We start from the raw sequence: 24,368 nt of genomic DNA, 5'->3' as shown, positions 1-24,368 counted from the left end.
ACGTGCCGGAAAGGGCGGAGCTTGCAACGGAAAGGGAAGCGCCGGGCCCTTCAAGACCGCTGGCGTGCGCGATGGCCGTCCCGTGCACTTTGATCACCAGCTGCGCTGCGGGCTTCCCCGGGGAGGAGCTGGTGAAACGTGAGTCGCCTCGCGCCCCGGCCGGACTTTCCGCTCCCCGGAGGCCCTTTCCCGGTCCTGGCCCTGCCCGTGGCGACAGATGCTCCCCTCTAAGCCCCGAGAAGGAAAGAGTCCCCGAGCATGTGCAGAGGGCGCTCTCGGCCAGCAGTGAAATCCCTAATGTAGCCCTCTCAAGCCTGGATGAGCTCGGGAGGGAGCCTAAAGAGAGCCTGCATGGTGAAGGGGCTGGCCGAGAAGGCAGGAGAGAGAGAGTTCTGGGCCTCCCTCCGGCGTGGAAGCTGACTGGGCGACTGGCCAGTCCTTCTCCCACTCCCCCTGCCCAGCCCACCCCACAGGGTGGTTATTGCAGGACATTAGGCCGGAATATTAGACATGTCCCCTGCCATGAGCTGACACTGTATGTGCATATGCACACACATGTGTGTGCATGTAATACACACATAGAGAGAGGAGTTGCTTTGGGGTAAATAGATGGCATATAAATTTAATAAATGAAAGTTCATAAGTACACAAACAGCATATTAAAGGAGGGATAAATTAATAGTAAAAACTGTCTTTTACTGTTACGTAGTAAGGAAATTTCATTTTGAAGTACACCATTAGTGTACATTTAAAGTGACATTAAAATTATTCTAAAACTCTTAACTCCTCCAGATTACTGGGGGCCCTTAGGACCATCCTAATGAAATGTTGAGCATGATTCCTCTTTTATGAATTTGTATTTTTGACTTTTTAGCCAGAATGAAATTTTTTTCTCTCCCCCTCCCACCCAAAGAGAGGGAAGAGAAGGGGTAGAGGAGGAACTTCCTTTTCCAGATGAGGAAGGAGGACAGTTGGTCTTTATGGGAAATGCATGCTGGGTTGCCTTCTGCTTCCTGCAGATCTTCCTCAAAAAGTTGTTAGTCACTTTTTCTTCTGATAAGGAAGCTAGATGAGTTTGGCACATTTGCAATGCCTCACTTCGGTGGAAGGTGTAGAAGTTTGATAAATTTTGTCTTTGGATCTGCTAGGAGTGGTCAGTGCAAGTTTCTTGTTTCCTTCCTTGTTCCTTAAAAATAAGGATAAAAATAAAATTCCTCATTTTTATTGATTACAAATAAATCTGCTGAACAAAATGACTATGAAAGAACAACAGTCCACTATTTTTGGACATAGCTTTTGCTACTGACATTTCTTTTAATGTTTGGTTGAAAAGTACTATACTGTATTTATTTTCAATTTTCAGTTGTCACCTCCTAGTTCTAATCCTGCCCTATTGAAGTGTCAATTGGCATTTGTTGCCATATTAAACATAGCAGCCTTTTGGATATTTGAAGATAACTATCATGATCACTCTTTCATTGCCTTTTCTACAAGCTAATACACACACACACATACACACACACACACACGTCTTTCAGCTATTTCATATGATTTCATATGGGATTTTTTTTCAAACCCATCCTGTTGTGGTTTCTATCGTTTGACACAATGCAGTTTGGCAGCATCAAATAAGTGTCCCAGAACTGGCACAGTTCTTCCCATCTAGTCTGATTAGCACTAAATGGTTCTACCACATTTGTGATCTAGACATTATTGTTGAATTCAAACTGAGGTGCTGTTTTGTTTTTTTAGTAAAAGTAGAAGACAGCTGGCTCAATTATTAATCTGTTGAATGGTTACGTCTTTATCTTTTTTACCTTAAATGCATGAATGCTTGTATCTTGCTTCCGTTTGGTTTTAGTTAATCTTGCCAGTCCTCTGCCAGTTATTAGTTTGATATAGCCCCCACCCCTTCCTAATCCAAGCAAAGCACACACCTCAGGATGAAAGCTTATAGTAGTTTGCTGGAGATTCCATATGGTGTCACTCCTTTGTGCTCACTAGTTACAATTTGTGCAGCAATAGATCCATTAACATCCATGCATTTTCTAAGCTAGGAGGTGAAAAGTCTCTCAAAATAGGCTAATTAAACCATTGATAAGTAATGAAACATGTTCTGATATAATAAACACATAGTGGCTTTTAATAATTACTGCATTTTTCCCTGGTTATTTATAAACAACAGCTTAATCTGTTCCGAACTTAGACAGCTTCTCTTTTATCTGAAGCTGCTATATCATTCGCGCTCAGCTTACATTACCAGACTACTTGAAACGGTTGATGAAAAAATATATATATTACTTGTGTTTTCATGGGGAAGATAAACTAGACTAAATCCCAGGAGAAGGATGCTCTTGAAAACTGGTGAATTAACATTCTGTATTTGTGAAACTGAGAGTCTGTTTGGTGTTGTGGTAAAGGGACCAGGCTAGAGACTCTGAGTTTACGAGTTTAATAAAATTTATATGCCGCCCACTCCCATTGGGACTCTGGGCGGCTCACAGCAAGACAAAAGAAACATTTAAAATTTAAGAATAAAAAATACAATTAAAATTCCACATCATCCATTCCATCTAAGTGGGGCTGGATATCAATCAACAGCCCCAGGCCTGCCGGAACAGCCAGGTCTTGACGGCTTTACGGAAGGCCGGGAGAGTGTTGGCCCCACCTTAGGCACACATCCACCTTGGATTTGCAATGGCAAATCACTTCTGAAAGCTTGCCAAGAAAGCTGCAGAGATTAGACCAGGTAATTGCCAGGTGTCAACAATGACTTGAAGGCATACACACACACACACATTTTATTTTTATTTATTTATTTCTCAAGCATGTATATAAGATAACAGAGATAAGTATAAACATGATTATGAATATGAATAAATGGGGACATTAGGACAGGCACTGTAGGCATTTTGGTGCACTTATGCACGTCCCTCATTCTTAGGAATGGGGTGAGGTCAACAGTACATACACACATAATTGTGATACCGAAGTTGTGTCGCAGTTAAGACATCAAATTTTGACCAGGGAAACCCTGGGGAAGTCCTCCTTTGACATTAGAACTTGCTGTCTGTTTTTTTGAATTTGTCAAGGAAGGAAGCAAGGGCAAACCATTTCTCAAAAATCTTGCCACAAACCCCACAAAACTCCAGGCAGTCTCTGATCTCTGAGAATCCAACACAGTTGAACAGAAGGGGAAAAAACCACTTGGTTAATGTCGTTTTCTTTCCACACATTTGGTTTCAGTGTCTTTTATTAGCTACTCTTCCTCTTTGAATAATATGATTCCCTTAAAAAGGAATGGCGTAATGAGTTTTGCATATATCTGCATATCATGTACTATATTATTGATGTTTTTGAAAACAAGCCAAACATTCCTCTGTACTGTATTAAAGCAAGGATGGTTGTCTGCTGGAATGACAGATTTTCCTTTTATTTTTTTGCATGAATCTCATAGAAGAAGAAGAACCCTACAGAAGCCATAGATATATAATTTTCATACAATCCTCAGGTTGAAAGGGACGTTAAAGGTCTCCTAGTCTAACTCCCTTCCCAGTGCAGTAACCCTTAGATTGTCCTGGACCAAAGGTAGGTTCCTACCGGTTCAGACCAATTCGACTGAGTAGGTAGTAACTCGGCCGCCCACGCACCTGAGCTGGTTGTATTGTCAGCAGTACCATCTTTATTTTTGCTTCTATGCATGCGCAGAACAATCTCCATTTCAGAAATGTAATTTCGAATTCCCCTCCTTTTCTTGCGCAAATTTTTTTGCGCTCTAAACCAGCAGTAATGCCTGTAGCAACCCACCCACCCCTGTCCTGGACGATTCTGGAAAACATAATGGTGGAGACTCCACCACTTCAGAAGGAAGGATGATATTCAACTGTTGAATAGCTCTCACAGTGAGGAAATTCCTCTTTATTTCCCGTTTCAGTCTCCTACTGTAACATATTCATCCATTGGTGCTTATCTTTAGGGGCTGTGGGGAATAAGTCCTTGTGTGACAATCCTTTAAGTATTGGAAGGCTGAGATCATGTCTCCCCATAACCCTTTTGCTTCTGGTTGAACATTGTTTTGTTCTTAACCATTTAGTCATGTTTGACTCTTGGTGACTTTATAGACAAGTGCTCCCCATGCTACCCTCTCAAGCACAGCTTCTTTCAGTTGCTGGATGTTCAACTCAGCATCATATTTGATGTGATCAAGCCAGCGAGCTCTTTCTTTGCCTCGTCTTCTTGTTCCTCCAACCATTCCTAGCATCGTTGCCTTCTGCAATGAATTCACACGCATGACACCCCCAGAGTAATTCAGACGTTGTCTTATGATTTTAGCTTCTAGGATGTTTCTGGTTTTATACAATTTAACACCCCTGTGTTAGTTACTCTGGCTGTCCAAGGGATACCCAGTCATTTGCCCCAGCACCACAGTTCAAAGGCGCCAATTCTTCAATCAGCCATTCTTAGTGCCTGACTCCTACACCCATACGTCACTATAGGGAAGACTATTGCTCTGATAGCAGAACATAGTCTTTTGAACTGCTCTTCATACGACTGAACTTCCAGGCCCTTTACCATTCTTTCCAGTTTCTCAACATCCTTCTTGCACTGTGCTGACCAGAATTAGGCTCCGTATTTGGGTGTGGCCTGATCAGTGCAGTGTAGAGCAGATCTAGCACTTCCCACAGTTTTGACATTAATACTCCCTGTTAATGCAACCCAAAACTGCAATGGCACTTTTGACAGCTGTGGCACATTGCTTGGTACTTAACGCAGAAGGATTTGTGGTTCATTCCACCAGGTGGCTCTCCAGGCACACCAAGACCGTGTTTGCAGACGATCCCCGTTTTATGGTTCCACGGGCGTCGGTCAGACCACAGATCTGGTTAGAAAAAGATGTTGAGACTCTAGAAAGAATGCAGAGAAGAAGAACAAAGAGGATAAGGGGTCTGGAGACTAAACTGTATGATAAACCATTGAGGGAACTAGGCATGTTTAGTCTAACAAAGAGAAGGACTAGGAGAACAGGACAGCAGCATTCCAGTACTTGCTGGGCTGTCACAGAGAAGAAAGGGTCAATCCAGTTTCCAGTCCACCTGGGCTCAGGACAAGGACATCTTATCAAACCTAGAACCAAGGAGAAATTTCCTGATAGTGCAAACAATTAATCCGTAGAAAGACTCGTTTCTGGAAAGAGTGGGTGCTCCATCACTGGAGGTTTTCAAGAAGAGATGGACAGCTATTTGTCTGGAATGGTATAGGATCTCCTGCTCAAGCAGGATTGGCTTAGAAGACCTTCAGGGTCCCTCCCAGCTCTGTTATTCTGTTATTCTTTCAGTGGCTAAGCAACCGATCATAACTCAAGGACTGCCGGTGTAATAAATATTAATAGTCAGGTACACTGATACTAACGAAGGAGATGTCTGTCTGGTCATCTAAGGATGCATGAGGGATGGAGAATTGATCCCTGGCACCCTCTGTGTTGGCAAAGGAGATGGAGCAGGATTGCATGTAGTTAACTGTTGCACAACTCAGAAGTACCACTGGAAGTGCCTGACTGCAGACTCTCCCTCTAACTCTGCCTCTGAGAAAAAGGGTCAGGCTGAAGCAGCTGCTACCTTTTTCATTGGACACATTTGTGTGTCCAGGGGTGTTCCTCTGCCTCGGATCATGGGGAGGGGGCCAGCTGTTTCGTTGCTGGGGGCGGGCATGTCAGAGAGCTGGCATGTGCTCGATGAAAACACAAGCCGTTGAAAGTTAGTTTGGGAAGCCTGCTGTCAAATGCAAAGATTGTGATTGCCAAATGCGTCAGTGGATTCTTTTCTCTCTCTCTCCCCTCTAAAACTTTTTGTATGTGAAACCGCAGGCCCGCCTAAAGGTTGGAAATACCACAAATTAAAGTGAGCAGTTCTCCCATGACACGACAGTTTCCCAGCCCACTATTTTTGTCATTATGGCGGGTTTGGGAAAGGACTTTTTGGGGGCTGGAACATCAGCTTGAAATCCTGTCCGAAAATGGGTACGTTCCCTGGAGCCAGATATAGAAAGGTATCATTATAGCGCGGAAGGCTGGGCAAGAGTTGCATGAAGATGCGCTCTGCTTCTGCGGGGAATTTCCTAAGGCCCAGCCGTCCCTCTGGGCTAAATGGTTCCAAGATTCTGGATGACAAAACGGGTGTATTTTTACACCCTTCTGTGGGTTGTATAGGGAAGCCTATTTATACTAACTGCTTAGCTAGCTGGGTCAACTTTTCTCATAGGCAGCTGGTAAAAGTAGATGAAAGTTAGTTCTTGGGAACGGTATACAGTAGAACCTCTGGTCACGACCATAATTCGTTCCATAACTTTGGTTGCAACCCGATTTAATTGTGACCTGAACCTAACCAAAATTAATGCAGTGGCCACACATGGGTCACTGTTTGTAAATTTGGCGCTTAACAAAAACCCGATCTAGTCATGGTCAGGAGCATTTGTGACCAGAGGTTCTACTGTATTGTGAAGAGGAGGATGGAGGTGGAGATCCACCACAATTCAGCCCAACCCACAAAGCATCTGAAGGATCAACCTAAAAGCAGGAGAGGGGATTCCCGCCTCCCCCTGATGTGAGTCTCCCTTTCCTCCCGGGGTCTCTTCCGCATCTGGTTATTTAGGTCTCTTTGTTGTCTCTCGCAGGTATCACTGGAGAAGAAGAGCTCCCTGAGCACATGGCCGCCGAGAGTGGAGCTCGGTTTTACCCCTGGATGATAGACAATAAATATTACTCCGCTGCCATCCATCTCTGCGTGGTGGCAAACATGTTTCAGGTGACGGCGGAAATTGCCGAGTCCATTCAGGCTTTCCTGATCTACTTTGACAGCACCGCAGTGAGTGTTGCCCTGCAGTTTGGGATGTAGATTAGAGTAATGTAGCATTGCAGAATTGGAAGAAAAATCTGCTTCTGCCTCCCAGCAATTTGCCTCCTTGCAACAAACAGCAAACAGGACTATATTCGTACAGATCCTGTTAAAATTGATGTGGCTTTCTGGAAGTATAGTTATTCTACGCTGTTTAAAAAAAGATACTATAGCACTGGGCCTCTTCAGAACAAGTCACTTCCGGTTTGCTCGTAGGGTCGTTTTTAGTCCTCCGGAGGCTTCAAAGAAGCCTCCAAAAGATCCCAGAGGCCTCCAGAGGGCCTCTGGTGGTGGTGGTGGGGAGCGCTGTTTTCGCTCTCCCCAGGCTCCTATAAAGCCTTTGGAAAAATGGGGGGGGGGCTTTCATGAGCGCATGCACACTGGGTGGGTCGCACATTGCATTATGGGTACAGCACGCCCACACACTAACCCCCCTTATGGCACGCAAGCCAAAAAAGGTTTGCCATCGCTGCTATAGCCTATTGCAGCCTCCGCAAGCCCCATCTTCCCCATTTGCTGTAAGGAGGTAAATTGCTGGGAGGCAGAGGCCAAAGGGTGGGGGCTGGTGGGTGGGTGGGGCTACATTCAGTATATAAGACGCACCCAAATTTTCACCATCTTTTAGGGGGGAAAGGGTGCATCTTCTACTCCGAAAAATACGGTACTCCATAAAGCCTACCATGAAGAAGCCAGCTATTTGTATCTCCTTTCACAGATATCTGGGCTGGATGCTGTTTCTCAGTGGCTGCCTCTTATAGAAGACTGGCTACCAGAAGTGATGATCTTGGTCTGTGACAGAGTCTCTGAAAATGGTAAGGCAACAAGGACCAACTCTGGTTCGGGTGTGAAGGCCGGCTGAAGCAACAGAGGGAGCAGATTGGCTTGGAAAGGCTACAGCTCCTCAGTGCTGGTCTTAGGCCAGCTAAGCAACTGCAGAGACCAGGGCTACCTCAGCATCCCAATGCCCTGGAACCGTCCCCCAACTGAATTATTGTTTTTAAAGAACGGCGACGTTTACCTGAAAGAAAATTGGGCCCAAGAGAAATAATTAGGAAAACACCTGATCAACATAAGCAAACATTCTCTGCAGTGGCCAGCTGCTCACCCTGTCAAGCAACATTTGGCCAGTTCCAGGTAGAAGCAGTCTGAATGATTTAGGCCTTCCCATAGAATGGGAATAGTCTTGACCTGATTTGGGACGGGGATTTCCATCGCTGAGTAAAAAGCCATTAGGTGAAATGGTGAAGAAAATACAGACCACACTGTATAATGCTGGCAGTCTTGGCAGTCCCCAATTGCGATTGTAAGGATAGTTATTGTTATGCCATTGTTAGGCAAGAAACTTAGTCTTTTCCTGTCCTGCTGTATTCGCCTCCACTTGAACTCCCCCATCTCTGCCCTTTTCTCTATCCTGCACTCAGCCGCGTAACCTCTGCCTCCTCTGACCTTCGCCATCTTCCTGCTGCTGCTGAGGAGCTATGCCTGGCCCAGTCCCTCGTGAGGCCTTCTTCCCAAGGCCGTGCAAACGTAATCTCCTGCAGGGCCAGGCCAGGAGCGCCTGGTCAGCAGTCAGAGGAGGAAGAGAGCGGAGGTGGCAGGGGCAGTGAGGCCGAGTGGAGCACAGGATGGCCAAAAGGGCAGAGAGGGAGAAATAGGCCTCCCTGTTGTCCCAAGGGTGCTTTTTCAGGAGGCAACTGGGCTTTCCCAGAAGGGCCGAGGTGGCACAGTGGTTAGGGTGCAGTACTGCAGGCCACTTCAGCTGACTGTTATCTGCAGTTCAGCGGTTCTAATCTCACTGGCTCAAGGTTGACTCAGCCTTCCATCCTTCCGAGGTGGGTGAAATGACTACCCAGACTGTGGGGGCAATATGCTGACTCTGTAAACCGCTTAGAGAGGGCTGAAAGCCCTATGAAGCGGTATATAAGTCTAACTGCTATTGCTATTTCCGGTTTTTCCTTGGAAGATGTTTCACTTCTCCTCCAAGAAGCTTCTCCAGCTCTGACTGGATGGTGAGGAAATGGAAGGATTGATACTCCTTGCAGACAGCTTGTCAGGCCTGCATTTATATTCCTTTTGGAATTTTGGCCTGCCACTCTTTCTCTTATTTCATTATTCTATTTCATTAGTATAGTCTATGGGAGGGGGGAATAGAAGGAGTAGGATTGTGGAATGTATTATTTTCATTCTTTACTAGAAGCCAAGATCATCTTTTGTCTCCGCACTTTCACACGTGACCGGAAGCAGCTGGGTGGACACCCCAGCGTGGAAGAAGAAAATTGGACCATGTGATGGATTGTGGGTGTGGGGACAAGATCATGAACTTTTAACTGGGTGGAATTCTGATGTCATTTTCAGTATTGGAATTCCACAGCAATGTGCCAACATGTCTGTCTTATTAAATTGGAACCTTAAGGATAGCTCTACCTTGGACTCTGATTTAATTCTGCATGATATTTGGAATGCTGACACAGCTGGTCATTTGCATCCCTTTAGAGCAGGGGTGTCCAAACTTGGGAACTTTAAGACTGGGGAATTCTGGGAGTTGAAGTCCACAAGTCTTAAAGTTCCCAAGTTTGGACACCCCTGTTTTAGAAGGTCCTTGAAGCACTTGGAGGTTTCTCTGTGTCCCCAGGGTCACCTGAGTGGTGCAAATGGTTCCTGTGGTCTGCATTTTTTTCCTCTGGAAACATCCTAGTGCTTCAAAAAGGATGCAAATGACCAGCTGTCTGCAAGGAGCATGAAACCTTCCATTTCCCCACCATCCAATCAGAGCTGAAGAAGCTTCTTGGATGAGGAGCGAAACGTCTTCAAAAGAAAAAACAAGAAAGTCCAGTTGCCTCCTGAAAAAGCACCATTGGGACAACCGTGAGCTGGATGACAGAATTGCTATAGGCTTTTAGGCCTTCCTGTTCATTTCCAGTTTCTTTTAACATTTCCAGTTTTAGCAGATCATCCCAATATTTTACTTGTTGCATTTTTCCTCTGTCCAGCAACAAGCATTCCCATGCTGATCAGTTTGTCCGCATACAGCGTTCCCCCCAAAACGTTCCAAGAGTTTTCAGCCATGCATCCCCTCCAGTTTTCTCCCACCGATGCCCAGAGTGGTGGAAACCCTTCCTGGCCAAATAATCCCTTCCCTCTCCTCCTTGTAGGCATCAGCCGGCAGAAAGCGCAAGAGTGGTGCATCAAACACAGCTTTGAGTTGGTGGAGCTCAGCCCAGAGGAGCTTCCGGATGAGGATGGTGAGATTTGGCCTTTGCCTCCTTCCCGCAGCGACTTTCAAGCGGTTCGATTTATTTGGGGTCATTGGCCAGTTTCGTCCCTGCCAGAAACAGACCCGTCTTTCTGCCGGAAGCCTTGCTTTTTCTCCCCACTGAATCAAGTGGGGTTGCTGCGTCACAGGCAACTGGAGACCGTGGTTTGGGATGTGTGCAAGGGTCTCCCCAGGGTGTGGCCGACAAAAGTCAAGCTGGTAGCCACAATGATGTGGTTGCAATTCTTATTTTGCATTGCGCAGAGGAAAGAGGTGGAGCTTCTCCCACATCCTTGTGGCTGCTTTTTTAAAAACAGCCCTGGATGTGTGGATCGGTAGGTAACCAATCCAGTCCCTCTCAGTGTCTGCCTGCCCAGAGCTTTTTTTTTTAATGCACATCTATTCCATTCCCCACATTGGCTCAGGAGCAGAGCTTTTTGGCTCTTTCTGACTTCTGAAATGATTGAGATCATCTTTGCAGAGAAAATGAGGAATGGATGGAGGGCCAGACGTTGGAAGGGGACCGGAATTGCTTTCATGTACTGTCCCCATCAGTCCCCTTAGTGAGGCGCTTAAGTTTCCCCACAGAACTTGGTGCTTCAAGATGCTTCCTTCTGATCAGGATCAAACTGTCAAACTGCTAACGGCAGTCAGTCAGCAGAAGTAGCCTGCAGTATTGCATTCTTACCACTGCGTCACACCACAGCTCTTAAAAGGGGTCTTTATAATACAGGCAGTCCTCAACTTACAACCTTTCATTTAGTGACCGTTCAAACTTACAACGGCACTGGAAAAAAGTGACTTATGATCAGTTTTCACACTTATGACTGTTGCAGCATCAAAATTCAGACGCTTGGCAATTGGCTGATATTTGTGACCGTTGCAGAGTCCCAGGATGACGTGATCCCCTTTTGTGACCTTCTGACAAGCCAATTCAATGGAGGAAGCAGATTCACTTAACAACTGTATTACTCACCTGACAACTTCAGGGATTCACTTAATGACAAAAGGTCATAAAATGCAGCAAAGTTCACTTAAGACTGTCTGTTCCGCTCAGCAACAGAAATGTGGCTGGGGTTGTACCTCGAGGACTCCCTGCAATACTTCTGCCTCCCTCTCTGGGGGTGTTAAATTCCAATCGAGAACTGAGATTGACCTTGTTAAAAGAATCGTTTCCAGGCCTTGTTTATCCTTCTCAGTGTCTGAATCCTCGTTCTGTTTCTGACGAAGAGAGCGGTGGGGTGGCCTAGAGGTGGAGCTCTCGCCTCACAATCTGGAGGCTGTGAGTTCGATCCTAGGTAGAGGCAGATATTTCTCTCTCTGGGCACAATGAGAATATATCTGCTGAACAAAACTCCACATTGGCGACAGGAAAGGCATCCGGCCACTTAGCTTCATTCAGTTGCCCAGACTCCACCCCGCAAGGGATTAGGGGGTTGTTAAATAAAGATGATTCCCTTTCTGATGAAGCCTTTGTAATAAATCATATTCCAACTCTGCTCTCCTCATTCCCCATTTAGACGATTTCCCAGAATCTACAGGAGTCAAACGAATCGTTCAAGCCTTGAATGCCAACGTCTGGTCAAACGTGGTGATGAAAAACGGTAGGGTTTTTTTTCAAGGTCGGCTTTTAAAAATCAGTGCAAGCAATTTTCTGCCATGGGTGCAGAGCAGTTTCTCCCAGATGTCTGGCACCCTGGGAGGCAATTCTCTGGGAATTTATTCCCCGGCAAGGATCCCTGTTACCCGAGGAATGCCTGGGACGGAAGAGGCAGCCGCCACTCGTCCATTGGGGGTTATTCCTCATGGAATAACAACAGGAAATATATTTTGCTGGAAGTTGCATCTTCCTAGTAAGAAGAATTCAACAACAGAATCAGTTGTCCAGAAAGGTGGCATAAGCAATGTGTTTCCCTTAACTTATGGTTTCTTGTAGCAGGTTAGACTGCTTGAACTGTAGAATAACAGAGTTGGAAGAGACCTTGGAGGTCTTCTAGTCAACCCCCAACCCCTTGTTCGTGGCCCATGCCAGGCCACAGCATGTTTGAACCGGGTTGCGGAAGTGGTAGGCGAGCATGTGTGAAAAGGGTATGTGCACATCTCTGCACAAAAACCATCTCCTGTCCCCCCGAGGCCCCTCTGCAGGCCCGCCAAGCCAGAAAGATTGCAGAGACCACTGTGCTAGTCCAACCCCTTTCCCGAGGCAGAAGGTTTTATACCATCCCAGATCAACGGGTGTCCAATCTTTTCGTGAAACCTCCAGTGATGGTTGACCATCTGAATGAGCCTTCCAATTCTAGGATGTTCTAATTTGCCATGTTCAGATATCTGCTGAAAGTTGCAGGGCTTGGCTGGCTGTAAATGGAATTCTCCACCCTCTCCCTGGGTCCATCCGTCTGTCTGTCCCCTCCAAAATCGTTGTTGGCTTCTTTTTGTGCCTACTTGTGGCAGAACCAGCGACTGGCACTTAGGAGAAATGAAAGTTGATCTGAGGTTCAGCCTTAAGACACCTCTGGCTCTAGAACGAGAAAGGAAGGCCTTCTTTCGATCTCGGCTTCATTGTAGAGAAATGACAGGGATCACCTGTGTTGCAACCTGCAGTCAAAATCCCTTGAGGTGCAGGAGAGCCCAGTTGTGGACCACATCCAAGACATGTCTGGATTGGTCAGAATAGAGGATCAGGTTTGTCTTTTTAGAGTAGGGTTGTCAAACTCAAGGGCTGGATCTGGATGCAGGCAATGTTCCCTCTAATTTTTTTTCAGTGTGTGCGAAAAAGTATAGTGTTTGAGCGGCACATTTTCATGTCTGAGCACCTGAACTTTTTTCACAGATGTTTCACAGAGCAATTGATTTATAGGATCTGAATTGGAATGGAGAAAAATGGTTTTGTGCATGAGTGTGTGTGTGTGTGTGTTTGAGTGAGTGAGGGATCCGGTAAGGAACTGTGCCTATTTAGAAAAGAAGGTAAATTATTGCAAACATGATCAGTCGTAGATAAATATGGGGACAGGTTGGGCGGTAGAGAGAAAGTGATAAAAGAGTAGGAGAGAGGAAGAGAGGAAGAAAAAAGAGGGAAGAGAGACAGAAAGAGACAGAGAAAGAGAGAGAAAGTGACAGAAGAGTGGGAAAGAAGGAGAGAGAAAGGGAGACAAAGAGAAAGAATGAGACAGAAAGACAAAGAGGAGAGAGAAGGGAGAAGGAGAGAAAAAGTGACAGAAGAATGGAAAAGAAAGAGAAAGAGAAGAGAGACAAAGAGAAAGAGGATGAGAGAGACAGAGAAGAGAGGAAGAGGAAAGAGGAAGAGAGAACATCTCATTTCAACCCTGAGGTGCAAATATTCTCTTTGATTGGTAATTTTATTTGTCCATTTTACTATCCAATACTCCCATTCCTCCTTAAGTTCATCAAGAATTTCCTTCTTTTTATTGAATTTATCACAATATCTTGCGAACAACTTTTTCAGCATAGCTTTACAGCTATTTAAAATATATAGAAATTTAGGTCACATTTTCAGAACATTAGTGTACTATTTATAAGTTACTAAGTCAAAGAAACAGAATTCAGAAAGTTGGCTTCCCTTTTTGTAATTGCCTATTGCCTGCTTAACTTTTTACCTACATTTTTGATAACTGATATTCACTGTTGACCCAAGAAGCCCATCGTAGAAAGAAACCCTCCATATGAACTTTGTTTGGTTTCCATGGAATGAAAGTGGTCTTTTTCTCAACCATACAGTAGCATATTCTTTCTAAGGAGGATATAATCAAGATAGTCCATAATTGCCTACCAATCTAACAGTATAGCAATTGAGAATCTCTTTATTTTTCAACTCTAACTCTTTCAGTCTTAACGGTTTGGTGAGGAGAAATCCAAAAATTCTTTTAAAGAGGAAAAAAAATGCTTGCACAATTGCATCCATGGAGACATGTATATATTATGCACAACACACAGAGAAACAAACTCTCTCTTATCCCTCCTTCCTTCAGCCCAACACTCTCGCTGGCATCCTGGCCAGACGAGAGGGACTGCAGAGGGTCTCCTAGAGTCTAGGGCAGCGAGTCATTCGATGGGAAAGTTGCCTCTTAGAAGGAATGACCCGGATTGGCTTCCGCTTTCGATCTGCCGCCCAAAGACCGAACGGAGAAGCAAAGAGGCAGGAGAGATGAAGCAGGAGAGATGAAGCGGGAGCCAAGCCAGGTCATTCCTTCCAAGAGGCAACTTTCCCATTGAATGACTCGCTGCCCTAGACTCAAGAAGACCCTCTGCAGTCCCTCTCATCTCGCCGGGATGCCAGCGAGAGTGTTGGGCTGAAGGAAGGAGGGATTCTCTCTCTCTCTCCCCCTCCCTCCCTCTCTGGCAAATCTGAGCAGCCGCTGCTGGGAGCCCGTCCCATGCCTTCTCCCAACCCCCACACCCCTTCTCTGAGCTACTGACTTTCTGCCTTGTGGATCTAGAACTGATTGCTGTCTCCAGGCTGGCTCTCCTCTCCTATTATGGTGGAAGGCGTCTCACAAAAACCAGTGCGGCAGTTGGAAACTGCTGCGTGGCGTTTAGTTGCTACGTGCGCGGCTGCACAGCTTAGAGGGAACAGTGGATGCAGGATGACCCTGGAAACAGCAAAGGACCAGCTTTCTGCCAGAAAAAAATGGAGCAGGTGGATCCGTTTTCTGCTGTGATGGTCTCCTGCAATCCTCTGCCAGCGAAAAGAGAGCTCAGGAGGGTTGCAGGAGGCCATCGCAGCCGAAAATGGAGCTCAGGAGCCTGTTTCCGCTGGCAGAATGCTTGGGCTGCCACAGGCACCCCTGACATGAGTGACTTTGAGCTGGCCATGCCCACCCCAGTCCCCCAAGGTCAAACACAACCCTGATGCGGCCCTCCATGAAATCGAGTTTGATACTCCTGCCTTAGAGCATTAGAATTAGAATTCTTTATTGGCCAAGTGCGATTAGACACACAAAGAATTTGTTCTCCGGTGCATAACTTCTCAGACGACATTCAACAATAGTGATAGATCATTATCATAATCATTGTAAAAATACATGCATCATAAAAGATTACCGTATTTTTCAGAATATAAGACATACCTTTTTCCGTCAAAAAACCAGGTGAAAATCTGGGTGCGTCTTATACACTGAATATAGCATTTTTGGCCTCCTGAAACCCCACCCCCTTTGCAAAAATGGACATGCAGAGGGTTTGGGAGGCCTGCAAATTGCTCCTGGGGGCTGGGGAGGGCAGAAATGAGCAAAAAATGGGCCATTTGTGCCCCTCTCCCCAGCCCTCAGGAGCACTTTGCAGGCCTCCCAAACCATTTGCTTGCCACCCCCTCTTTTTTTAAAAAACAATGTTTTTGCGAAAAATGTGCCATTTTTGCCCCCCCCCTCCAGCTCCTAGGAGCACTCTACAAGCCTCCCAAAGATCTGCATGTCTTTTTTTTTTTTGCCAAAAACAAGGTGTGCAGAAGGTTTGGAAGGCCTGCAGAGTGCAACAGCCTTTTTTTTTTAATTTACCTCTTCAAAATCTTGGTGCGTCTTACACTCCAGTGCATCTTCTAATCCGAAAAATATGGCAGCTGCAACATTATACAACATCATTGAAGATGTGTGGACTTCAGCTCCCAGAATTTCCTAGCCAGCACATTTTCCAGCAGGCTGGGGAATTGTGGGAGTTGAAATCCACCTGTCTCCAAATTGCTGAGGCCGAGAAAGGCTGCCCTGGAGGTCGATGTTGAGGGTGAGGTGGGCTCCTCTTTTTATTGCCAGATTCTTTTCTACAGTCCTTCTGGTTTTCCCTAGTAGAGCTGGTCCTTGACTTGCCACCATTTGTTTAATGGCCATTGACAATTAACAATGGCATTGAAAAAAGTGAGTTAAGATCAGTTTTCACACTTACGACTGTTTCAGCGTCCCCACAGTCATGTGACCAAATTTTGGGTGCTTAGCCAGTCAACAGGGGCAACCCAATTCACTTAACAACTGCAAGTTTTGCTTAATAGCTTCAGTGGTTCATTTCACCATCGTGGCCAAAAAGATTGTAAAACAACTGCCTTGCTTAGCAGCAGTGGAAATTTTGGGCTCAGTTGTGGTTATAAGTCGAGGACTGTCTATGTTTTCAACCCTTGAAAACTGGTGTTCGAATGTGGTTTTGGTTTTGATACATTTAGGAAAAGAGTAGACTGGAGATCCCTCTTGCTTTTACAGGGCCTTACATCCAAATGGGACAGGAGTGCAGTATCTGGAGTCAAAAAAGTCAAGATGGCACCCTCAACGGTGCCGATAAGGCTCTGCCATAAGGCTTTGACGGGTGAGACACAGTGTTCTGACCTAGGCTTCCCAAAAGCACAAAGCCAACTCCTTGTCCCGATAAAACCCCTTTTATTTAGGTTAAGAGGAATTCCTCTCCAGCAAAGTCCCGGCCAACAGTCTTGAAAGAGATTCCACAACTACACATCTTGATCAGGCTTGGAGAGCTGCCAGGCCGATATCTTCTAAACACCATGCTGTAGCAGCAATTACTTGGCAAGAACTCAGGAACAGATCTTCACCCTAATGAATTGAACTAATTGTCTCCTGCAAACTCCACTCCCCTTTTGCTCCCCTTTATTCTCTATGGAAGGGCCATTCACTGTCCACCTGTGCCTTTACTCCCGAGTCGGCCCTTGTTCTTTAGCTGTTCCCTCTCCTGGCAACTCTGTGCATGCGTGCACTGGGAACAGGCTCCGGCTGTTCTTCTGCCCCACTGATGCCCGACTCCGAAGGCAGCTGATAACTGTCAGACAGCCCTGGCCCCATTTCTGCCTCTGATGCAGAGCCCTCGTCAGAGCCTTCCCCAGACTCCAGGAATGGCCCATCTTCTGCCCCAACCTTCTCACTGTCTGCCACCAGCTCCACTGGCCGCTGGTGGGCCACAACACGCAGGAGGCCTTCTCCTTCCTTGGCCTGTGGGAGCAATGGAGGGAGAGGAAAGGCAGCTTCAAGCTTTCCTCTGGATTTTATTTCACTAGGCCATTTACGTGGGCGAGGTACGATTGCAGGTAGTCCTCGACTTACGACCACAATTGAGCCCAACATTTCTGTGAGACATTTGTAAAGTGACTTTTGAAAGATTTATGATCTTTCTTATCACCGTTGTTAAGTGAATCGCTGCAATTGATAAGTTAGTGACCCGGCTGTGAAGTGAATTGGGCTTCCCCAGGGACTTCGCTACTCAGAAGGTCGCAAAAAGGGGATTGCCTGACCTGAGGACACTAACTGAACTGTTGTAAGTCAAGGACTACCTGTACTGCACTCAGGTTTAATGCTGGTCAGCCTGTTTCCCCAGGCCTGAGCAAAACCAGGGGGAGATAGTGCAGGTGCCCCCCTCCCCTCCCCGCAGCCTCTTTCCTGCAAGGGGAGTTCCAGCCTTCTGCTTGGAAGCAGCTTCCGCACGAGGGGAAGTCGTGGCAAGCCGGCTTTTCAGGCAGTTTCCGTTGGGCAGAAACAGAACTAACCACCAAGAAATTTGCTTTGGGTTTTGATTCTTGGTGCTCTCACTTTGAGTCACTGGCAGCCTTGGTTTTCTCTGTAGGTGGGAGGGGAAAGCGGCCGCCCTCCCACGAGAAACGGTCGGGGTTTCTTTCCCCATCTGCAAAAGCTGAAAAGCCACAATCCGGGTGGACTTGCTTTTGGGGTTCAGGCAGGGATGAGATTCAAAAATTTTAGCAAAACTTTGGCCTATTCAGCCTCCTGCACCATGCGGGGGGAGGGTGTTTTTCCCCTACCCATGCTCCAGAGGGCAAAAATGGCCTCCTCCAGGCTCCAGATGCCCTCCGGAGGTGGGAAATGGGCCCACTTCTGGAACTTCTGAGAGGCCTGTTTTTTGCACACACAGACAACCCCCAGGCTCTGTGTGGGCCCTGCACTTAACCTGCCATCCAAAACGGGCCGCATGGGAACTCCTGGGAGGGGCAAGGGTGGGTGGGCATGGCCAGCCAGTCCTTGCTGACCAAATTAGCATCTGGTTCGCTCAAACTGGCTGAATCCCACCCCTGGGTTTGGGGTCAAATCCATGTTTGTTGAGAAGAATCCTTTCGGCCATGGATGACAGAAGCAGCCCCCCCCCCCCAATGGAGGGGCAGGGGTTTCCCCATGAAACACGTTCCATGAGATTGGACAGGAGGGGCAAAGAAATGCGGCCGTTGCTCCCAAATTCTGCTCAGAAAGGCCGGAGAGGAAAGGGAGCCCCGCAATTGCTGATGCCAGACCAGGGGTCCCCAACCCCCAGGTCAAGGCCCACTATCGGGCCACAGCCGTTCAAAACTGGGCCAACAAGGGGGCACATAAGTTTGCATGAGTGGGGTGTGTGTGTGTGAACCATCCCTTACACACACACATACACACACACGGACACACACACACACCCCTGGGTCTGCCTAGCCAGAAAGTTTGAGGTCCACTCTGCTAGATCTCCTCCTCTGGCTTTAGCCTACTCCAGAGTGGTGACAGGCCCTCCGTGACCGGCAGGCTCAGGCAGGGACTCTACCGAAGCCCCTGAGCCACAGCCTGGGATGTTGCAGCCACAGCCTCCAGGTAGTTTGGCCTCTGGCTTCTGGTTGGGAGTTTCTGAAGCCACAGCTGAATGCCAGCCAGGCCAGGGCTGGGCTGGGTGATGCCTGGTCAGCCATCAAAGCCGCCTGCTAACCGACCCTCCTTTCTTCCTTTTCAGAGGCGAGTCACAGCTTCGGCCTTTTCCCAGCCTTCGCAGGGGCAGATCTCAGGATCGGGTCAGATGAGAACGAAGCACCAGAAGTAAACAACCATTTTTAAAAATTCCTGGGTGGGATGTCTCTCTCCTTGCAGCTTCATCCTGGGTTGTTTTGCCTCTCCTTCTTCTTCTTCTTCTTCTTCTTCTTCTTCTTCTTCTTCTTCTTCTTCTTCTTCTTCTTCTTCTTCTTCTTCTTCTTCTTCTTCTTCTTCTTCTTCTTCTTCTTCTTTTCCTTCTTCTTTTCCTTCTCCTCTTCCTTCCTTCCTTCCTTCCTTTCCTTCCTCCTCCTCTTCCTCTTCCTCCTCCTCCTCCTCTTCCTCCTCCTCCTCCTCCTCTTCCTCCTCCTCCTCCTCCCTTAATCCTTCTTCTTTCTTCTTTCTTTCTTCTTCTTTCTGTTATGCCCCTGATTTAACTCTGGGGGGCTGTGTTTTCATTTACCGAGCAGGGCCCTTTATCTTCAAACATTTTTTTAAAAGGCCTGGAAATTTAATAATGTTCTTTACAATTAAACCATTAAGTTCCAGGGATCACTGGGTTATTTGTTTGGTATTGCAATCAGAATTTACCTAGATTTGGACCTAGGTGTCCTTTTGACCTGGTTCGGCTGCCATTAGCTTCATGGAATTTGCATCCTTGAAGCTGGCTCAGGCCAACCCGTACTTTGTGCCCGTTTCCACTGGAGGGGGTTGAGTCTGAATCGACTTCTTTCCCTCCCCACCAGGCCAACTCTTTGCCGGCAGAGAGGGCCCAATCTGTGCTGGATTCAGAAGCAACCCTGGCCCCTGCGGAGGGAACCCAGGGGGATCCTGTGGCTGGTAAGAGCCCCTTTGCTAAGTAGGTGGAGTAGGTCAAGTGGAGAAAACAGGCTGGTTCCCTCTTTTGGTTGTTTTGCAAGAAGTTCTTTCCACCCATCCAGTCTCCCCTCTCAGGAAGGCTCTCGGGGGTGGTCACAGTGGCTCCTTTCCTGTCCCAACCCACCTCCTGCTCTTTCAGTCAGTCCAGTCAGTGAATTGTCACCAGGCTGTGACAATTCATCATGGCCAACTCACCATGGCCAACTCAGTTGGCCCCCTGTGGCGCTGCGTTGTCCCTTCCCATTGAGAGCTGTCTCTCTTCTTGGGCTTCTTTGCAGACCCAGCGCTGGACACGGACATTCAAGAGCTGGCCAGCCTCACCACAGGAGAAGGAGACATCGAGAACTTTGAGCGACTCTTCTCCAAGTTGAAGGAAATGAAAGGTAGCCTCCAGCTTATTCCCCCACACTCGGAACACGACCCGGTGTCAGGGTTCCCAAAAACACCCCCAACGAAAGAAGACTCTGAGGCTTGAGGTTCCTCAAAGTTCCAGTTTATTAGAGGTCTTGTTAGCACATCTGGGAAAACATGAATCTGAAAGCTTCCAGGTTTTCCCACCCAGTTGAAAGTTCAAGATCCTGCTCCAACACCCACCAGTCCACCCCATGGTCCAATCTCCCACAGCCACAAAGACAGATTCCTCCCATCCAGTTCCGGCCAGTTGCAGAGACAAAGAAGACCTTGGATTTCTAAGAAGAATGTTGTTATAGCTACACACCACCTAACTCCATATAATCCCCCCTCCCATTTTCCCACAATAGGAAGTAAACAGTAGAAAGTGTGGCAAACATAAACTTAAAGAGAAAAGGTGGCCTGCAGGTCTGACACTCAGTTTTCTTGCAAATTTGCCAGGGCGGCTTTTAGAGCACAAGAGCCAGGTAGCTCTCCTCACCTTGACTCATCTACAGAGGAATGCAGGGTGGGGTGGCGGGGGTGAGGAATGCTGGGAAATGCAGTGTCCAAGCAGTAGCATCTAGGAAACAGGAGGAAAACAGCAGCCCAATCCTGTGCTCTGGAGGCCTGCAGTGCCGGGCTGGCCGGCCTCTGGTTTCCTCTGCCGTAACAGAAGCCAAGAAAGGGAAACAGGAAGTTGGGAATCCATCCTTCCCTCCTGGCAATTCATATTATTTGGGCATGCAACGCAAACCTTTTTCTGCCTTGCCAATTTATCTGCCTGGTTGGGTTTCCTCACTAGCATTTACCTGCTCTTCAGCCTGGGGCGGCCTTGCACAGGTTGGGAAATTGCGTAAAGGAAAAAGAAGGGGTGACATTCTAGAATGTGTGATCAGAGATGGGGACAGAAGTAGCACCCATCGATTTTCACTGGCAGAGGGTTTCAGGAGGACGTGGCAGCCGAAAATGGAGCTTGGGAGCCCGTTTTCGCTGGCAGAAGCGGGCCAGTCCTTTGCTGTTTTCAGAGCGGATCCATAGGCCAGATCTAAGTACCCTACGGGCCAGATCTGGCCCCCAGGCCTTGAGTTTGACAACTGTGATTTTTCTTTCCCTTTCATTTTCCAGAAAAGGCTGCCACCCTGCCTCACGAACAAAGAAAGCTGCATGCCGAAAAGGTAAGATTTGGGGTTGGAAATCCTTGTTCCCGAGCCCAAACCCAGCCAGATGCTGCTTATCTCTCACTAGAGATTTCTAACTCTCGCTTCTTCTCTTGGCAGCTTCTCTCCCCAACCAAAATCAGAAGTATTCATGCTCAGTTCTCTGTTGGGTCGAATCTCTGTAATCGAGATAAATATTTTATCAAAGATGCTTTTTTTTAAAGTTTGATTCTCCAAGTTGCAGATCCCAGGATAGAAGTGAAATGTGTAGTGAGGCCCTCGTGGCTTAAGTTGAGAGATCTACCTGGAGGGAGTTCGTAGGGTCGTGTTGGTGAACCTGTGGCACACGGAGCCATATCTGCCTGCACGCGAGCCATCAGCTCCAGTGTGCATTCGCGTGCTGGCTAGCTGATTTTTGGCCTTCCGGAAGGCCAAGAGAGGCCGTGTTCATCCTACATGAACTGCTGGTAGGCCCATTGGGCCCGGAGGCTTTCCTGAAGCTGGGGTGGGTGAAAATGACCTCCCCCAGCCCCCCAGAGGAAATAACACACTCAGCTTGGAGGCGAGTCATGCAGCGCGCATGTGGGGATGTTGTACGTCCGTGTGCATGTGGGTGCCAGCACATACATGCACTATTGCGTGCACGCGCTGGCATTTTTGGCACCCGAAAACAAAAAGTTTAGCCATCACTGTTGTAGGGTGTTTTGTCTCCTGCAGGGGGTAAGGAGTTTCAGCCTCTTTGCTTTGACTCCTAGGTTGCCAAAGCCTTCTGGATGGCCATCCGAGGAGACCAGGATGAGATTGAAGGCTTGTCTTCCGACGAAGACAACTGAGGATGGGGGGTCTGCAAGCTGGAACGGGACTCTGGTTCTGGATGTGCCACCCTGGTTTTGCCGAGGCCTCGTTTTCTCCGCAGCCCCGGCAGAGACTTTGGGGTGGGGGTGGGGTGGGGGGAAGGGGTGTTCCTTGAGACTTAGTTCATTCTTGTTCTGCAGCAGCGGAGAGCAGCTGCCTCCGTGGCCCCCCTGCCTGGATCTACCAAGGGGAAGGTGGACCTTCAAGTGAACAGAACCTGGTCCCAACTAAAGGAGAAGCTGCACGGAGGCTGCTTGGGCAGAGGCTGCTTTGGCATAAACCAAGCATGGGTCCATTTGCCTTCCAACTTGTCTTCATATCAAAAAAACGACTGAAATCTGGAGAGGAATGTTAGTAGGAGGTTATCTGTTAGTTTAGGAGTCCCGATGTCCCCAGGCCCTTAGAAGGGGAGAAGCACTGAGAGAGGCGCCTTCTCTTGGCTCAGCTTCATTTGGAATCGGATCCTGAGTGTTTATCCAATGCTGGCCGGCCGAGACAGAGGTTGCTTGCGTGCCATCCACCCTGCCTGGAAGCTGAGGATGAACCAGCGCAAGGAGAAACATCTGAACGCCTTCTCAATTCTCTCCAGGGATCCCATCAGTGGCAGCTTAGAGAGGCTGTGTGCAACTCCTGCCTTGCTTGAAGTGGCTGTTGCATCACAGCCTTTGGAGACAACAAAAGGGGGGGGTCTTCCTTTGGGAGGGGAGCAAATCTCTCTGCCCAACCTTCTGCAGCCAGGAATGTTAGGATTCTACTAGATTCCTTATGCCAGGAGGGGTCCTCGATCCCCGGGCCCTGCAAGCAGCAGGAGAGCATGCATGCACAGTCCCACTTGCAAGTGGCGGGCGCTCACACGTGCAAAGTTCCATTTGTGTGAGCACCAGGGGTGCACGCCGATGGCAGAAATAGAGCTGCAATGTGCTCATGCGCACGCCTGCCACTCGCAGGGAACCATCTCCTCTCCCCCACACCCCCGAGCCACTTAGCCATAAAGGTTTTGGGGACTGCTGGCTTATGCAGAAGCGACAGGCCCTGCATGCTGTTTCCTGCAAAAGGCGTGTAGATCTTGGGCCCCCCTCCTAGTGTCAGAACCTGTTTGGTTTCAGCGGAACCGAGCCATCTCTGGCCACCCCCAGGCTCGAAGGAGCCCACCCCCGACAGATAAAGCACTTTAGAGTCTAGTTCGGGGGTCCCCAAACTTGGCAACTTTAAGACTTGGACTTCAACTCTCAGAATTCTGGGAGTTGAAGTCCACAAGTCTTAAAGTTGCCAAGTTTGAAGACCTCTGATCTAGTTACTGCGGCTGGAAACTTCCCCCCTGCCGCCTGTTGGGATCCCATCGTTCTGTGCCGTTCTTCACACTTCTTCCGCTGGGAGACGTGGCCATCCAGCTGCTCCATCCTGCCGTTTTGGGCTGCAGCTCCCATCATCCACAGTCATTGATATCCCCGGTTGGGTTGGATGCCAGCTGCTGCTGCTGCTTTCAAGACCCGGAGATGGCCCTGTTGGGAAAGGCAGCTGTGTGGAGGTCCAGCCGTGGGGGAGGGGGAGACCGTTTGTTTGTTTGGTGTTGTGTTGGGATGAATAAAGTCTGCTCAAAACACAACAGCTGTCTGGTCTGCTTGCATTCTGCCAGGAAGGGCTGTGGGTGCAGCAACAGGGTCTCTGCCAACTGGATCATGGACTCAGAGGAGCTGCCGAGTCTGGGACAAGAGGGCTTTTGAGGGGAAGGGCCTGGGCCTGAAAGGGGGATGCTGTTCCACTTAACAGCCTAGCTACGGAACAAAAGAAAGCAGCTTCTTACTCTTCTGCCTCTTTCCCAACCCGTCTACATCCCATTCCCCACCCCACCGGCTGGAGGAATCCCCTTCTTGCATGATCTACCGTCTTTCCACGAAAACAAGACAGGATCTTATTTTCTTTTGAGCCACAAAATATGGCTTGGGCCTTACTATTGAGGGAGGGCTTATTGTTTTGGAGTCGCTAGGCGGCTGCTCTTTAGAGCCTGGCACAGCCTCAGGGGTGAATGGCCGTGTTGCACTGTCGCAGCAGCACAACACAGCAGCCATGAGGCGACCACGTTCATGAGCAGCCGCCCAGCAAACCCCCTTTCCAGCCGGGCACAGCGCCATTCACTGACCTAGAGATATTCTGAAAACGTTAAGCCATGTGAGCACCTGTTCCCCCCCCCCCCCGTGGCTCGGCACCTTGGGGATACTGCTAG

The 24,368-nt window shown here is 48.0% G+C and overlaps 1 protein-coding gene across 1 annotated transcript; it reads left to right on the top strand.

Annotated features, from left to right (window-relative positions):
* The first annotated feature begins 11 nt into the window (after positions 1-11).
* On the top strand, positions 12-23,750 carry AAGAB (alpha and gamma adaptin binding protein). Its single transcript, XM_087704385.1, has 10 exons — positions 12-138; positions 6,670-6,860; positions 7,606-7,702; positions 10,043-10,132; positions 11,664-11,747; positions 18,847-18,929; positions 19,607-19,700; positions 20,018-20,122; positions 21,258-21,307; positions 22,045-23,750. Exons 1-10 carry the CDS (start codon positions 72-74, stop codon positions 22,120-22,122), a joined length of 939 nt encoding a protein of 312 aa, XP_087560511.1. The 5' UTR covers positions 12-71; the 3' UTR covers positions 22,123-23,750.
* Positions 23,751-24,368: the final 618 nt, after the last annotated feature.

This window comes from Thamnophis sirtalis, unplaced genomic scaffold (assembly GCF_051295495.1).
Source record: "Thamnophis sirtalis isolate CommonGarterSnake01/CBP01778 unplaced genomic scaffold, rThaSir2_p1.2 scaffold_2, whole genome shotgun sequence".
Taxonomy (NCBI): Eukaryota; Metazoa; Chordata; class Lepidosauria; order Squamata; family Natricidae; genus Thamnophis; species Thamnophis sirtalis.
This window is presented reverse-complemented; position numbering and strand designations above follow the sequence as displayed.